Below are 17,835 nucleotides of genomic sequence, written 5' to 3'. Positions count from 1 at the left end.
ATGGGAAAGAATCATCAGGGGTCCCTAGAAGCTCAGAATAAATACACTGACGTGCTGACACCCCATATTTCTACTTTCTCATGCTCAGTCCCTTGGACAAGCAAGGAAATTAAGAATTAAGAGGAGTTGGATATTCAGTAGATTTTTAAATTTTCTTTTCTGCTTCAAGATGACTAACCAGGGATAAATATCTAGAAAAACTTTTAATTTCATGATATTACATGAAAAACTAAAATTTGCAGGTAGTCTAAAAGACAGTATTACATTAAAAACTGTATCTCTAGTTAGATTTACACCTTATTTGTGGTTTCAAGCCTCAAATACTTGTTTGAAGCAGAAAACAAAAGCAGTGACCAGGCAAGAAAGAGTGACACATATCCAAGTGACTGTGGAGTTGCCATTTTAAGCTGAAGTATAACCAGTGTCAAGAGTCACAATATTGGCAATTATATGTATAAAAAAAGTAGCAAGCACTCTAAAGCTGTCTAGTTTTCTATTTAAAAATCCTGCTCACTATTCCAGTCTATCATACACACACACACACACACACACACATTTTTATTGGTAAATTTATTGTGACATTGAAAGAAATAGAATCATGGTTTTCCATAAACCTCCATATATACCTGGAAAAATATCTTCTTGATTATACAGCCTCCAGTACCATCTAGTGATTACTCCTTTGAACTACAAAGATCTCCATACAGGCCATGGCAAAGCATTTGGGACACCTCAACTATTTTTTTATCTGACAAGTCTTTTTCTAAATGGCTATTTATTTAGGTTTAGAGCAATGATGTGCAATCAAGCCTTTTAACTTTTAACTTTCCAGGAGATCAACAATTATTTTCTCATGCACCAATCAATTAATTTGTAGAGAATACGCCTTCAAGTCCATTTCACTTGCTACACTCTCCTGGCTAATTGTTTCACTGGAGCACACTGACTTTGTTTCTTCAATTTGCCAAGCCCACTCCTGTGTCAGAGCATTTGCTCTTGCCATTCCTTCTGCCTGGAATGCTTTTGCCCTGAGAGCCAAGTGGCATCATGCAGGCCAGGCTGCACCTGCCTCCTTAGTAAACCTCCCCATCCTAATTATATCTCAAATTCACCACCCCCCTCCATATACTATGGCCTTTTATACTATTTTGATTTTATGTCTTAGCAATTATTACCACCACAGATATTTAGTAGCTTATCATGTGTCACCCCCAATAGAACATGAACTCCATGAGAACAGAGCTTGTATCTGTTCTAATTCACTGTTAAATGGCCAATGTCTGGGATACTGCTTGGCACACAGCAGTTCAACAACTGTTTACTGAATGAATAAATATATAGTAGATATCACAGTGATTCAAATAAACATAATGTTCTCATATCTTCTCTGAATGACATGCATTTTTTAATAAAGCTAGATGAAATCTAAAGGAACAGATTTCTCTAAAACAAAATTTGAGGGGGGTTTTTTGTTTGTTTTTTGTTTTTTCTCCTCTCTCTCTGTCTCTCTATGTCTCTGTGTGTGTCTCTATCTCTTAGGTTGAGAGCCAAAGAAACCAAGGTATAGCTGAAAATTTGAAACTGCATCTTTTTCACCTTCAAAGATGTAATAATGGTAGATAATGAGAGGTTAGGAAAGGAATAAGAACATTTATTTAGTACCTTTCTTTTTTAAAATGAGACTAAATTTTAAAAAGGCCAACTGATAAATAAGGACCGTACTTTAATTAAATGTAGAGTTTACCTTTGGTATGATTCTGCTGCTTGCTTTTTCAGGTGTAGATGTTCATTTAAGTAACCCAACATTGTGAAAGCTGGAGCATAATTTTGAATTCTTTCTGGAAATACAAAAATATCTTCTCTTTACATGTGCATATTGGTTGTGTTTATAAAATATAAATTTTATTTTCAATATCTTAAATACCAGATTGCCTCCTAAGATCACTAGCATTGTTAAGAATAGTAGTCTGATTTTATCTTAACTATAAAAACAGCAATCATTTTTATAAGTGTTTTAAATTATTGTATAGATGTTACATGAGTGATTACACGTGTCAAAATTCATCAAGTTGTCCACTGAGACTTGTGCATTTTATTGTGAGCTCAATAAAAACACAAAACAAATAAATTATTGAATATATATGGTTTCTATCTCCAAAGGTATATAGTGTTTTGAAGTTGTAGCTCATGTTAAAACTAGTCATCAGATATATAAGGAAACTCAGTTCTGTGGCTAATCACTTAAACCTTCCTGTGAATAAATTTAGCAACAATTTCTTTTGTTAGTTCTCTTCCAACTTCTGTTTTGTTTTGTTTTTTAGTTAACTCAACGTTGTATACTAGGAACAGGGAATGCCTTGGAATTTTCAATGCAATATTTTGCAATTTTAATGTCAAAAAACATCATGTATACACTTATGTACAAAGGAGAAACACATCTGATCTACTTAAAAGTACAGGTGACTCTTGAACAACATGGGTTTGAACTATAGAAGTCCACTTATACATGCATTTTTTAAATAATATTTTGGAAAAATTTTTGACCATTTATAGCAATTTGAAAAACCATTTTCTTTTCTATAGCTTACTTTATTGTAAGAGTATAGTATATAATATATTTTATATACAAAATATGTGTTAATAAACAGTAAGGTTTCTAGTCAACAGTAGGCAACTATTGGTTAAGTTTCTGGGAAGTCAAAAGTTATATGTGAATTTTACTTGTGCAGGGGGTGTTGGCTATCTTCAATCCTCCTAATTGGAAAGTAAATCTTCAAATTCCTTATACTGTTTAACTATTTACAATGCAATGACATCTTATGTGGTGACCAGGTTCTAATGTTAAAGCATACAGTGAAAATCACAAAGTTATTCTTGAAAAAATTCTAGTCACCACACAAGGAGAGAGTCACCAAAACTGAGTCAAACTAAGATATCTATACTCCATCCACACTCACACTGAGGCAAACAGTTAGCAGGACAGAGGGAGAGAATGCATGCTCTCTTGACCATCCCCCTCCTTTTCTCATATATATATATATATATATAATTCATTCATTCACCAACCACATACAGTTGAATTTGTTAAATGAGTATATAATATGGCTCCACTAAAAGTTAAAAACCTTGCTATGTGTAGCATTTTCTCATATATATATATATATATATATATAATTCATTCATTCACCAACCACATACAGTTGAATTTGTTAAATGAGTATATAATATGGCTCCACTAAAAGTTAAAAACCTTGCTATGTGTAACAGGGAATGATTTCTTTGTTGCACTAGATATCTGTATTTTGCAGAAAGCTAAAGATTTACCTCTCCATGTAAATCCTTTACAAATGTTACCCATCTTAAGGAAACCTATCAATAACATTTGTGATCATACACTGTCACAGAGGCTCTTACTATTCTTAACTAGCGTCATTCATTCTGACATAATACATAACATTTAATGCTCTGAAGTACTGAATTTTGTAAACTAACTGCCTTCTACTCAAGTGTGCCAGGCTCAACTCAAGAAGAGTATTACAATCCTTTCAATACCTATGATGAGACATTTTTGTTTCTACTTTTTGTGGTTTATCTGATTCTTCATATTATTCAACTGTCAATATTCCTGCTTAAACCCCTTGATTCTTTATTGGAATTCTGCCAGGGGATAAATAAAAGGCTAATTAAACTAACATTTGTTGAATATCTAGGGCATGCCAGGTACTCTGCATAACATTTTGTATAATCCCTAAGTAACAGATATATTCATTCTTATATTATAGATAGGAAAACTAAAATTCAATTTGGAATTATGCCCAAGGTTTCATCATGGCTACTAAGTGGTATAGCAGAAATTAAAACCCAATTTAATTTTGATTAAGTTTTATTAAGCAGTTTTATTAGGAAAGAAAGGAAATTATTACAATAGATGGTTAATAAAACTTCACCATTCTGTCATTTCCCTAAGCCTAAATATATTTTTTTCAGTATCATAAAGAAAAATTAGGTGTTAGAGTGGGAAGTTTTAAGCACTGGATTTGGAACTTAAAACATATTGCATGCTTTAATTCTTATTTAGTTTAATTCTCATATCTCTACAATCTAGGTATTATTATCTCTACTTTCCAAGATTAGCAGCAGTTAAAGGAAGGCTTAAGACTGTAGAGAAAGTAAATGGCTGAAATAGAACAGCAGCCAACTCAGGCCCATTAACCTCCAAAATACTTTTCACTTCAGCATGAATATCACTTTTATCTTGAATTATCAGATCTAAAAATTTTCATCACTCTTTCAAAGTGCTTACTAAAGTTTAAAAAGCAGACTGCTTGGCCATTGCAGGGAACAAAGGCAAATTCATATCATAAGAAACACTAGTAATTTGGATACTAATTTAAAAAATTATTCAAATTAATTCAAGTTATCCAAACATCTTGCCATTATGTAATAGGCGCCTTACCTATATATTTACTCAAAACAACTTGTGCTGCTGGAATAGCATTCATCTGGAGAATGTTGTACTGGTAGAGTTCTGTTTCTCTGTTGCTTTTATCTTGCAGTGTTGTACAGACCCAATATGCATAACCTATTGCTCCCTCAGTCTTTAAAAAAGACAAAGTTAACAAGTGGACATAGGGTAATAAATAAGCCAATAAAAGGTATGAAACAATGCACTTCAATACAGTAAACATCACATCTTAGTCTTTACATCAATTGCTAAGTGCCTTTAAATACTCACTATTATACACATAGCTAAGAATATATTTAAATCACTTGCTTCAATCCTAAGTAGAAGAATCAACTATGATAAAAATAAGTACAGAAAACAGAGCCCTGCCCAATGAGTTGGTATACTATTTCTCCATTCCTATAGGTCAAACTAATAATTACCAATCAAAACAATTTTTAAGATACTTTCATAATCTAGAAATGTCAACCAGGTCAAGTCCTTATCTCATGTTTATTTTTTTCTCAAATCTCAGTTTCTGTTGTATGACTACTGCATGTATTAAATCCCAGTCATTTTTTTGATCAGCTCTTGAAAGACTATAGGAAGATGAGTTCTTTAATTAAAGACAGCTAATCTGTTTCTAAGATAAAGAATAAAGACAACTACTGTCATTAACATCTGATACTATTATGTATTCATTTTCTCAGTATGAGTAAGTTATTCATCAATGAATCTTCAAGAATGCTCAAATTCTTACATGCATACTGAGTTCTGTAGTGTGCCTGAAGAGGTCCATGGTGTCATAACTTCCAACTATCTCTGCAATAAGAGCCTGTAACAGACAAAAAGAAAAAGAGGTTCTTAATGCATTTAAAAGGAATATTAGTAATAACAATGGTAAGTGCAACTGTTTGGAACAACCAAAGGTTTACCACCTGTGTTAAAAAGTAAATTTCTTTTTCAATCTTGTCTGCCATATTCCCACAGCTCAGGAGACCAGAGAAGACTTGTTAAATTGGCCCATAAACTGACAAATATATCCAGAGTTCCACCTGCAATAGGCAGTGGTGGCATAATCCACATAAAAAACCTTCAGAACACTGATGAAGCTGTGCCACCTTTTTCCTTCCTTCTCACCCCTGATTTATTCATACTGGTATTTACATGGAGTAGAGTTATTAGCTGTAAGATCACCAGAGATTCACCTGGGTAGCTTTTTAACAAGAGATCCTCAGTCCTAGATATCTAGTTTCCATGGTTCTGGAGTAGAGTGTCAGCGTGTTTACTTTGTAAAACTGACTCAAGATTTTAAATATTATACTTATACTTTTGACTTAATAGACAATGTGATAAGTTAAAATTACTTTCAAGTTCACCCATCTTTATAAGAAATAAGGTTTTCTTTTACTTGTACATAATATTAAGTCGCACTTCCATTGTTACCATTTTAATTAAGTCTAACAGTTACCTCCTGAAATAAATTATTTTTAAGAACAAAAACAATATAAAAAAGATGCTTCAGTGACTGATAAGCACCTAATTTCTGCTGACCTAGAGCAGTGCTATTCAAAATGATGTCCCTTGGGAGCACCATCATCATCATCACTTGGAGCTGTTAGAAATGTAAATTCTTGGGCCCCTTGGGTCATTACCTTACACAGAGATTAGGATAGTAATGCCATTGCTCCTAGATGCCACCACCGTATATGGGAATAGGAGTTTGCCTTCCTACTCTGACTGCTTTACCCATTAACTAGAATTAGACCCAAGAGTCAAAAGGACATAAAAGATATCTAAACCCCATTTAATGATTTTTCTGATAGATTCTCTGAACCAACATAATCAACCACTTACTGATTTATTACAATTTCTCAACTAGACAAGCTCTTGGAGGCCACTCAGTCCAATACCCTTCTTTTTCAGGAGAGAAAAATGAAATCCCACAATGATATGTTAAGGTAAGACAGTTAGTGAGAGACTCAGACCAACAACCAAGTACCCTGATTCCTACCTGGCAGTACAAAAATCTAAACTTAGGGGTTGGGGGAAGTACTCAGAAGCAAGTCCTGAATCAAATATGAACAATTCACAGAAAATGAGAAAACAAAATGATCTTTGTTCATTTTTTTTGGTAAATGTACATTAAAAGGCAGGGTTCTGGGTTTATTTTTTAAGCACAATAACAGCAGACTGATGAGGTTCGAAACCCCCAAATTAAAAATGATCATTATAAACTGTATGACCTTGGACATACTTAGGATCTCTAAGCTTCAATTTCCACATCTTTAAAAAGGGTTTAATAGCCACCACCATCTCAAAGGACTGAAGAAAGATGAACTGAACTAATGTTTACAGAGCCTAGCATAGTGACTGGCATAAAGTAAGCCTCCAATATTACCTGTTATCTTTATCATTGTTATTTATATTAATAGGTTATTTGTATCATAGGATGATCACTAACTATATGTTAGATAACTTACTTGTCCAATCCAGCACATTAAATAAGATGGATCAAGGGACTGAGCCATTTTGAAAGCTTCATGAGCTTGCTAGGGAAAAATGTCAAGAAAATAACACATAAAGTCATTTTATAACCTTAGTATTAAATTGATTATATTTAAAAACATAAGAGAATAAGAAAAGTCAGACTTGTCAACATAAGTGCATATGAACCAGAAATTTCACTGTCTAAGCACAATTGAATGCTTAAAACAGTGTTTTAACTGCATAGTCCTAGAACACTCCTGGGTACAACAGATTTCTCTACAGGCTTAGGAGTTGCCAGAGAAAGGGCAATATAGGTGTCTATCTCAGTGTCTATCTCATTGTCTGTAAACTTTAACCAACCACCCATCCATCTGCTAACCACAGGTCTGACAGAAGTACCTATTCCTCTCTAAGGGACCTTGACTGGGAGGAGAAGAAGTAACAATCAGTGAGGTCTGAGACATACCGACCACTGGGCAAAGAAGCATGGCCAAACATAAATCTACACTAAGCAGTTAGGAAACCTTAAAGATACCTCACTTGGACACAGTAAGCTGCATGCTTAATGCTATAAAGAATAACTTATTATTATATGCTGCTTTGTATTTTCTCAATAAACTAGGGGTAGCAGGAAAAGTCTTATTTTTTCCTACAAAAAAATGCTAGCCATGTTTTCATAAACCACATTCATGACTTACTAACTAAAACATTGCTTTGTTAAATTTTTTTTTCACATATTTTAAGATCCAAATTAATATTTTCCTTCATCTATTTACAATTTTCTAAAGCAATCTCTGCAGTGACTTAATATTATCCCTGAGAATATCACTGAAGCTATTCTGAAAGGATGATATCCAGTATATTGGCCAAAACACAAATCAGTTCAGATGTGCTATTATCTAGATTATGGAAACTTCTAAACATGAACTACAAACACACTCCCAATTACTCTAGTTCCAATTCTTTAATATGTGACTGTTCCAGTATGACAAATTACACTGCGGTATTTCACAGAATTAATACCCACTAAAGCCAAACCTAAATCACCCAAGCAAAGGTTAAATTTAAGGTGCTACAGAATATGAATCAGCTCCCTTACTTCATCACCCTACCCCCAACAGCTTCTCTTACATGTTCACACATAAAAAAAAATCATAATAATTCATAATAGAATTATTTTAATCTCTGAATGAAAAAGCAACATAATTATTGAGTGGTGTGGAAAGGAACATAATCTACACATTCATGATTCAACATAACACATTGAATGTCATCAATTTTCTATCATACTGGGAGCACACTGGATTAATAACACGGTGCAAAAGTATTTCTCCACAAGAAGTTGAGCTATTATGAAAAGGTCATAAACAGAAAAAGTTCTTCACTTTTAACATGACAAAACGGACAACACATTTACCTCAAGGTTTTCATTTGCGAGGTATAACACTCCCAAGTTGGTCCATGCTACAGCATTCTAAAAAGCACATACATATATAAATAAAATTAGGTCCCTTATAACATGGCAGCCTCAGTAAATTATTAATGCTAAATTCTGAAGTTCTTTTGCACAGAAAAAAAATAACACGCACAATTTGTTCTGTCAGGATTGATTTGATGAAACAGTGCTGAGCAAGGGCATAATTTCTGATACCTGAAAAATAATTTGATAAAATTGTGCTTGATTATCTTAATCAGGAAATCTTCTAAAAATATTGAAGTGTAACTCAATGCTTACCATTGTAACATGAAACCACACCAAGAGCATTCCAGTATAAGTGATTGCGACTGTCAAGTCTCACTGCTTTTTTCAGACACTGAAAAGTAAAATTGATTTTTTAAATCTAGGAATATCAGCATTTACATCAAGATAAATGTGGTTTTATGTAAAAACACACGAGAATTTGCTTTATCAGAAGCATCATTTAGAAAATAACTTAGTTTTTAAACAGTAAAAAATTTCTCAAAACCATACATGTAAAGATTTCTCCAATAACTCTTTAAGATCATCCATGCTGCTGCCTGTTTCTGCTAGATGTTGTGCTTGGCGATAATAATTAATTCCAAGATCACACCATGTATTAGATGTAGACATTAGTTTTAATGCACGACCATAGCACCTATGAAAACATAAAGTGAGTTATGTTTCGTTATAATGTCTTAATTCAATTTGGATGTCATTAAATAGCAATCTTTGTAAATTACCTTCCTCCAAGATGAAGAAGCTCGTTTTTCTTTAATACCTGCTTTCCTTCTTTCTGACCTAGAAGGACTCCTAAAACATTAACATTCACTTTAGACGGAGAGACAGCGTACAGACTGGTACAAGCATCCCCAACTAGCTTCCAAAGGCAGGACACATCAGCATGAGGCTGCAGAGCCCTGAAAAAAACAGAGTGATTCTCATTAAACTGTTTCCAAAAAGTATGAGGTTTATCTCCCTCATTACTCCTAACAATTAAAACAGAAAATTATACATACAACCTTCATTAACAGCTACTTCTATAGTTACGTGCAGTGAATTTACTAAATTCTTTCAAACTGAATCACACCTTGTCAACTCCCTATTAGAAAGAAGAAAGGAAGGGAGGAAAGGAGAAGGAATTGACTGCTTTAAGTGCCAAAAATTTTGCCAACATTTCTTTGGTACTCTTCATCATTTTTGTTAGAGGTAGCAGAAATCACATAAATAAATCAATAAATTTTCCAGGACCAATTTACCTTTAATACTGCATTTTTTTAAACTATGTTCTTTGTGTTTGTCTGTTCAAACAATAACCAAAGTAAAGTTAATAACTCTCCCAGTCAATATTGTAAACTCAGGTTTTTGCTTACAGATCTTCCCGCAACAGAAAAAAAGACCAGTAAATGTATAACATACCAAATATATTCGGTGGTCCAAAGGATTTTTACTCTTTGAAACTAAGGATATAAAAAATTTAAATATGAAAATGTGAAAAACTCATATTTACTGAAGCAACTAAGACTGGACGAGCTCAAAAGTAAATAAAAATATTAGTCATGGTGATAAAGGACACTTGCTCTTAGAATAAGAAAATCAGCTATCCATATCTCTTCATTTTTTTCTTCTTAAGATCTTACAAATAAAACACAGCAATTTCACTTAAGCCAAGTCTCAATAATCAGCTATCACAAACAGCTATGCTACTGGCAGATGGACAAGCAGATGGAACATATTTCACAGCCTTTTCTACTCATGGATTCCAGCCATAAAGCATTTTCCAGTGTCTTCCTGAGAAATAAGATTAATTACTGCAGTCATCACTGAAAGCCCACTGTGAGGATAAGGAAGGTAGACAACACTATCTGTAGTTCCTATGCATAAGTATCTTAGCATAATTCTAAAACTGACAGCATGAAGGAAGAAAACAGAAGGAAAAAAAAAAAAGAGAAACAGAGGCATGTGAACAACCTAATTTCTTATCTCCATTTCAGAAAAAATTAAATATCTGTAAACCCTCACACAATAATTGTGGTAGCATAAACTTTTAAGCCTAGAAGTAAATATAAATTTGGGGATTACCACTTAAAAAGAGTTATATATCCCCTTATAATTGGCTCTGCGTGCCACATTCTATCCAGAACAAAATGTTCCAATCTCAGAAAGGCAGTACTTCTAGTTCAAGTATCATTACTCAAAGGTTCACATTTACTCTTAAATACTAGTTCAAATAAAGCATGCCTTCTTCTTAAAACCTTCCTTTTTGGAAGGCACTCTGTTACGTGAAACTTAAAAGTAGCAATAAAAGTCAAGTAGGAGAAAAAAGGGTAGGGTTTTTGCTTCATATTTGGTTCACATTCAAAACAAAGCAATTCTGGAGCAACCAAATCAGTAAGAAATAGAGGAGAAGGCAAGTAGGAAACAAAAGGAAGGAAAGCACAAGAAAGCACAATGGTATCTAAAATACCATATTTACTCAAATTTTTCTAAATCCTTTCTTATTATTAGACATCACCTTTTTTCCTACACAGGAGCTATCAGATTGCTCACTTCCTCTTACTTTCAGCCCTACCAATAATCCTAAACTAGGCCCTTATCAGTGACTAAAGTGTATTTGTATATCTGAAGCCCTATTTCCCTCAGTTCCAATCGGAGATACTCACATTTCTAGGTCTCCTGAGAGAGAATACTAATACACAGTACCTGAGCTGCTGCTCCACTAGCAGACTGTTCCTTCCCTTCGCCCCTTCCCTGTGCATTCAGCATGTCAGCTGCTACTAAAAGCAAGAAGTTTTACCTGTTCCCAGTGCAAAATTAGTATAATATGTACGTTATGGAATTAATTGGCTAATGTTATTCTTAGTGTTTGATATTCTGAATAACGATTACTTGTGTAACACAATAAACACAGTATGATTTTCTACATTTGGCTTTATTATAGTAACTAAGAAAATAAACATAATGAATAATAATAATAGTAACAACACTAACCAAGTAAAATATTCCAGTGCTTTTTCTATGTAGTCTACAGCTTTCCCATCAAGGTAATCAACCAGAGCTGCTTTTGCCATCAGGAGATGGCATTCGCCCAAGCCTAAAATGCAAGTCAGTTTACAGATGTTAAAACATGTTAAACAAACACTAGGAGTGAACTTCAGATAAATTCATTAATGTTACTAAGGCCACTTTCCAGAACAAAATATTTAATGGTATTTTATAAAAATTCTCTCAATGGTCTTGCATGCATTTAGTAAAGAATTCAAATGGTACGTTTTTATTGGAGTAAACGTGTACTGAAAGTGATTAAAACTATGGAACCTAAGAATTTCCTTGGCTTTGGGCAAGTTACTTACTTTTTCAAACCTTGGTTTTGAAAAGGGGGATATTACCTAAATGCTCTCTATTATATTACTACTTATTAACTGTTGTGAAACAAGATTTGATCCTTCTATATTAAAAACTGTATAGCAAATAATACTATAAAAATTAAATAGCAATTTCCTAAAGTACCTATTAAACATTTAAAAAATATGAGTTCTTCTCTTGAGGAAAGTTCAAAATATTTTTTAACAAGTTTTCAAGGCCTAGGTTACATATCACTTAAAACAAATACTATTTCTTATGTAAACTTCAACTGTTTCTTTAAAAAGGAAAAGAAAATGGAATAAAGCGTACATAATAGGCTTCAGGTTTTCTGAATATGGTTAGTTATAATCATAAAAAACTTAGATGTGAATGGTGGTGTTTTATATTACAAATTTTTTTGTGTGAAGGAATAATAGATATCTATGGAGAATCGAAATTAGTAAAATTAGAAAACAATGCAAATTGCCTATAAAGTTCAAAAATTGGAAAAATGAGTTTCTATAATTTATAACATAATTAAAAGGCATTAAGATATTCTAAGAATATAGCAAATTAATTATCAAACTATAACAGCAGGGAAACACTTATTTTAGAGGTCCATTTTAGACCAAATATCATACTATTTGTCAAAAAGTTAAATTTCTATCATATTACTATTTATTAATTGTTAAGAAACAATATTTGATCTTTCTTTATTCAAATCTCTGTAACAAGCTAGATACTATAAGAGGTTCAAGAAAGAAGACACTTGGTTATTGACTAAAGAAGTCCTTTACAAGTTACTCAATACATTTAGGAAATTTACTCAAGGATTTTATGCTTTAGTATCACAAAAATCAAAGGAACTATTAAAAAGAAATTACCTTTCAAAGCAGGCACATAATCTTCTTTCTTTTTAATTATCAGCTCGTACTGAGCTACAGCCTCCTTATATTTGCCTAGGATTTGCTGTATTGCTGCAACCTTAAACACACTGTACGTGGATTCTGGGTTCAGCTCACTGGCTTTTGTGAAGGATTTCAAGGCTGTTGTATAGCCACCTCTGCTTAAGTATGCCTCTCCTAGTGACTCCCAACAGTTGAAGTCCTTTGGGTCTGCCCTTAATGCTGCCTGTAAACTAAATTTTCAAGAAAGAGTAAGAGAAATAAAAGCAAATAGAACAATTTCCACATCTGAAAGGAAAATATGAAATAGATAATTCAACTGAATCACATATATCCATGGTTCCTTCTATTTGTGTAAGTGCTATTTAAAGCAGGTATACCTCTTCCTTTTATAACTTGAATATTTTTAATACTAAGGAATTTTATAATGAATTCGGAATAATAAGAACATATATCTCAGTATTCTTCATGAGAGTCTATAAACACCCAACTCCTACCAAAACAGAAATATTACAGTTGAAAAATATGGGTAATAGGCATGCTTTAAATTTCTGATCAAATTAATTTTCCATGAAAAAATTTAAAATGCTGGTATTCTAGATAAATCAGGAACAACTTAATCTTGACTGAAATATATTTTATTTATCTTTAAATATATATAATTGAAGCCAAGTGACTCAAAACAAGCTGCTCCAAATGCACTTAAGCCAGCAAAGGTCTCCCTGTCCAAAAACAATGTACATCAGTGGAAGAATAACAGCGATACTAACTTCAGCTTTTCATCATCCTTTACATTTCTGTGGAGCGCCTACAATATGTATAGCAGCAGTAAGACTTTACATTACTGGCTATCTCCTTAACAACATGACATCATTTAATCCATGTTTGCAATTCCAGTGCCTAGCAGATAATAAGAACCAAGGAACCATAAATAAATTTTAATATTTCTTTCTTCAAAATACAACATGGTATGAAGCAACTTGTGAAGTTCATTTTGGGCATAAAGGGAGTTTAATTTAGTCTGTCTAACAGTGCATAATAAGGTGCCTTACTCAGCCACTGCTTGAGAATGTTGACCAGCTTTCAAATGGTATAGTCCTCTCCTAAGCCAGGCCCATTTTGCTGTTCCAGCACTTGCCTTTTGAGTTACTGTTGTTAGGATAGTTAAGGCAGTTTCCTAATAATTAAAAAGACTGCTATTAGAGATACTAAGTTTTCACAAAAACACAGTACCCCTATGTAAATTACATAAATCTATTTTCATTTACCACTTCAGATTTTTAAAATATACTGAACTATGCCAACAAAGCGATGAGCAATTAAATGTCTGCCAATGAAAAGAAAATTTACTCTATAAAAAAGGGGCAAAAATATTTCTATTGCATCTATAAGGAAAAATAAATAGTAATAACTTCTGAATATACATATATAAAAATATTTCTACTTCTACACTGAGATAAAGGAAAAGATAAAAGTGTTTAAGTTATTAGACAGACATACCATGTCTGCAAGCTCCACACTTAAGTCAACTGCTGCAGCTCCAGATTCAGCATCAGTGTCATCCAATTCAAAAGCTTTCCTGTAACATCCACGGGCTCTGTTTTTATCTCCCACTACATCTCTGTAATAGTGACCTAAATAGCAGAAAACTTTGCCCATGTATGTATCCAGTCTGGCAGCCTTTGAAACAAAAATGGATAATAACAGAATATTAAAGTTTGTTTGGGTGGGCCTATTCAAAAACACAAGATTAATAATACACATTAAAGGAAAAAAAGAAACAATTTTATTTAAATAGAAAAAATTATGCTAAAATTTACATCCTTTAATGTAAGGTTTAAAGGAAACATAAAAGCTGTTTATCACTGCTTATAGGAAACGGGAATAAAAATATTATTTAGTAAAAAGAAATGTGAAATTAGAGTTATTATTATATTAATCTTTTATGAGTAAAGATAAGAATATAAGACTTACAGATGTTAAACATAAAAAATATAAGAAGTTAAACATCTAGGTATGTAAGACTCAAAGAGCCATATAACTATAGTCGTAATTACTTAAAAACAACATTATTTTCCAGAGATAATTATGCATCATTTTCTGTAACTGGTATTTCTTAAATAAGTAACTTTCACATTTCATAGTCTAATTTTCTCCTTGAAAACCCATGTAACATTCTCACAAAGCCTTTGTGTGAGAGATAAACACAAAAAACAGTTCAGTAAAGAGTAATTTTAAATACCTACATTAGATGATTATTATTTATTTTGCAATGAATCCACTTGAACTAAGAATTAAATAATAGCACGTGTTTTACCTTTAGAAAGTGATTAAGAGCCTTTGTTTTATCCTTTCTTGTTTCTTCATCCATGGACCAATAGGTTAACCCAAGCTGGTAATGATATTCAGCAACTTCAGCATCTTTCTCAAGAGCTCTCTGAAAACTAAGTCACAAAGGGAAATAAAAGGGAATATTAATATATATATATATATAATATAGGAGACTCCTAATTAGAACAAAGTTTAAGTGATTCAAGGATATTAAATTAGAACCAAGTCAACTTCAGAATTTGGGTTATAATGAGAAAAAAATGATTTGAAGAAGAGAAGCTTAAAAAAGCACAATGGCCTGTTAGTACCACTAATGCACTAGGTGTTCAAAGCACACACATGCATTATATATGCATTTTAACATGATGATCAGCTAATCAGATTCCAAACTCATCATGGAAATTTTTTTATACTTACTGTGCTATATGATAAATACATTTCCTAAAAACTCTCTGACTTACAAGGATCATGGATAATATTTATATTTATATATAACTGGACCCTTATTTATATAAAACTGGACCTTTATCAAGCCAACTAATTTTGTACTTTTGAGAAAATAAATTAAGATATGACTGGGTCTATAGGCAATATAAATAATCTTTACCACTTTTCTGCTTGTAGATAGTCCTTCTTGGTAAAATTAATCAAACCCTCCAGGGCATGAGCTTCAGCTAAGTCAGGGTAAGAAGAGAGAAGTTCTTCCATAATCTGTAAAGTAGGTATTTGTCAATTCTTTATCCAAATAAAAATAACTTTTAACTTAAAAAAAAAATCTCAGTTTGAATGAAAAACCAACCTTTGAAGCTTCATCTAATGAGCCTTTGTTCAGATAGGCCAGGCTTTTGAGAACCAAAAGTCCTGGGATATTATTTGCATCAGAAACCTAGAAAAAGAGTTGTAAAGAATTAATATAAATCTCCTTCAACACAATGCAGCAGTATTTGCATTGCTTAAAGAATGACCATAGAAAAGCACAGAATAAAAATGGAGAGGTCCTGATTCTATCACTATTAACATTTACATTTTTTATAAACTTTTTGCTAATTTCAAAACTTAAGTTTGAGAATAGTATAATAAACCCACATGTACTAATCATCCAGTTTCAAAATCACTAACTCAAAGCCAATCTTTTATTATCTATATCTCCACCCACTTACCACATTGCTATTTAGATTATCCTAGGTATTAAAACTTTCATCTGACACTTCAATATCTGTATCTAATAAGTAAGTTCATTCTTAAATAACACAATCATGCTACCACTATAAATACTTAAACAAAACCAACAATACATCCTTAATACCTTCATATAATGAGCCAGTGTTCAAATTTCCCAGTTGGCTCATAAAATATTTGAATAATTTATTTGTTTTAATCAAAATCTAAAGGTGGTACATATATTTCAATTGGCTGATATGTCTCTTACACCTCTTTTTTATCTATAGGGTTCCCTTCCTTCACCTTTTTTATCCCTTACACTTTAACTATTAAAATATATGGGCCACTGGTCATACTTTCTCAGTATAGATTTTGCTGAATGTATTCTCACAGTATGACATTTTCATTGGTCCCCTGTACCTTCTGCAAATTAGTAGTTAGGACTAGAAGCTTGATCTGATTCAGGTGTGATGTTTTGGCAAGAATACCCTCTGTGTACTTGCACCTCATTTTGTCTGGTTGTTTATCTTTTGGTGATGGAGCGGCCACTGGTCCTCGATGCCTAGATCTGTTCATTCATTACAGATCAGCAAATAGTGATTTTCTAGTTCTATCATTTCTTCTTTCCTTATTTAACGGAATACTTCAACAAAGAGAAACGCTCCCTCCTTTTATTATCTATTTCATTATTCTGAGAAAAGTTCATAAAGGATAGGCAGGATAAATACTTTCTTTCCAATTGGTTCCTTAGCATCTGCCAAAGACTTATTTTATTAAGGATGTTCTGTTGATATTTTTTTTTTTGTATCATCATAAACACATGGATTTAAACATATTTAGTATCTTTCAACTCATTATAGTTACTGGTGCTCAACCTGACCTTTTTAGCCAGTGAGACTCAATTAATGATAGTTCCTGAGCCCTTTTTATATAATTCTAGTAGACTTCTATAGTTCCCTTGCTTTTTAGCCTTCTAAGATGTTGTGGGCTCATCTCGTATATTTTCCAAGACCTGGACTCTTAACAGTTCTCAAAGGAACTTCTCATTTTTTTTTTTTTTTTTAATAAAAACAATCATTGGACAACCTCTACAAAGCATTCACATAAGACACATTATTGGTGGAAGGCAAGTAGAAAATAAGAAGAAAATAAGAAAATAAGATATTAGTTCTTGAAGGACGCTGACAACTGTTATAATTTTAAAGAAATATTATGAAATGCAGAACCCTTTGAAATATACAAGAAAATGATTTTTTAATTCAAAATTCTATAATATGATGCAATTTTAATTTTAAACAAAAAAAAACAGCCTTTGCCTGACAAAAATCTTCAAAGGCACAATGTTGTTATAATTCATAATTCACTAGTTTTTTTGCTAGGGAATTTCAAATTGCTTGAATCAAAAACATTAAGGAGACAGTTTCCTTCTTAAATATCAATCTTTCTCCGAATGTTTAATTAAACTGAATACAGCAAATGAACTTTCTCTACCATGAAACTACTTAGTCTCCTTAGTCATTTTTGTCAATAATCTATGAACTACTTTTTGGAGGGAAAAAGCTTAGAATCTCAAATTAATACTAATCAAGCAATAATAACTTAAGAAGGCAAAAAGAGAAAAGGAGAATGAAAGCAAGAACTAAAGAAAGAAATTATATCATATGAAGAGCACTGTAAGCCCTTAACCAAGAGGCAAACAA

General features: G+C 32.5%; 1 protein-coding gene across 6 annotated transcripts in view; it reads right to left on the bottom strand.

Moving 5' to 3' along the window:
• Positions 1 to 17,835, bottom strand: part of SKIC3 (SKI3 subunit of superkiller complex) — an 84,368-nt gene that overhangs the window by 44,338 nt on the left and 22,195 nt on the right. For all 6 annotated transcript variants that reach the window (XM_036925730.2, XM_057493290.1, XM_036925731.2 and 3 more), the window contains 16 exons: positions 15,774 to 15,860; positions 15,582 to 15,685; positions 14,961 to 15,087; positions 14,144 to 14,323; positions 13,696 to 13,820; positions 12,623 to 12,876; positions 11,385 to 11,487; positions 9,137 to 9,313; positions 8,907 to 9,051; positions 8,670 to 8,748; positions 8,524 to 8,585; positions 8,352 to 8,408; positions 6,928 to 6,996; positions 5,205 to 5,279; positions 4,457 to 4,598; positions 1,745 to 1,838 (listed from right to left, as the gene is read on the bottom strand). In XM_036925730.2, the coding sequence (XP_036781625.2) occupies positions 1,745 to 1,838; positions 4,457 to 4,598; positions 5,205 to 5,279; positions 6,928 to 6,996; positions 8,352 to 8,408; positions 8,524 to 8,585; positions 8,670 to 8,748; positions 8,907 to 9,051; positions 9,137 to 9,313; positions 11,385 to 11,487; positions 12,623 to 12,876; positions 13,696 to 13,820; positions 14,144 to 14,323; positions 14,961 to 15,087; positions 15,582 to 15,685; positions 15,774 to 15,860 (1,880 nt within the window). The remainder of the gene's footprint in view (positions 1 to 1,744; positions 1,839 to 4,456; positions 4,599 to 5,204; positions 5,280 to 6,927; positions 6,997 to 8,351; positions 8,409 to 8,523; positions 8,586 to 8,669; positions 8,749 to 8,906; positions 9,052 to 9,136; positions 9,314 to 11,384; positions 11,488 to 12,622; positions 12,877 to 13,695; positions 13,821 to 14,143; positions 14,324 to 14,960; positions 15,088 to 15,581; positions 15,686 to 15,773; positions 15,861 to 17,835) is intronic.

This window comes from Manis pentadactyla, chromosome 2 (genome assembly GCF_030020395.1).
Source record: "Manis pentadactyla isolate mManPen7 chromosome 2, mManPen7.hap1, whole genome shotgun sequence".
NCBI classification, from domain to species: domain Eukaryota; kingdom Metazoa; phylum Chordata; class Mammalia; order Pholidota; family Manidae; genus Manis; species Manis pentadactyla.
Note: the sequence above shows the minus strand (reverse complement) of the source record. Positions and strands in the feature narration are given on the sequence as shown.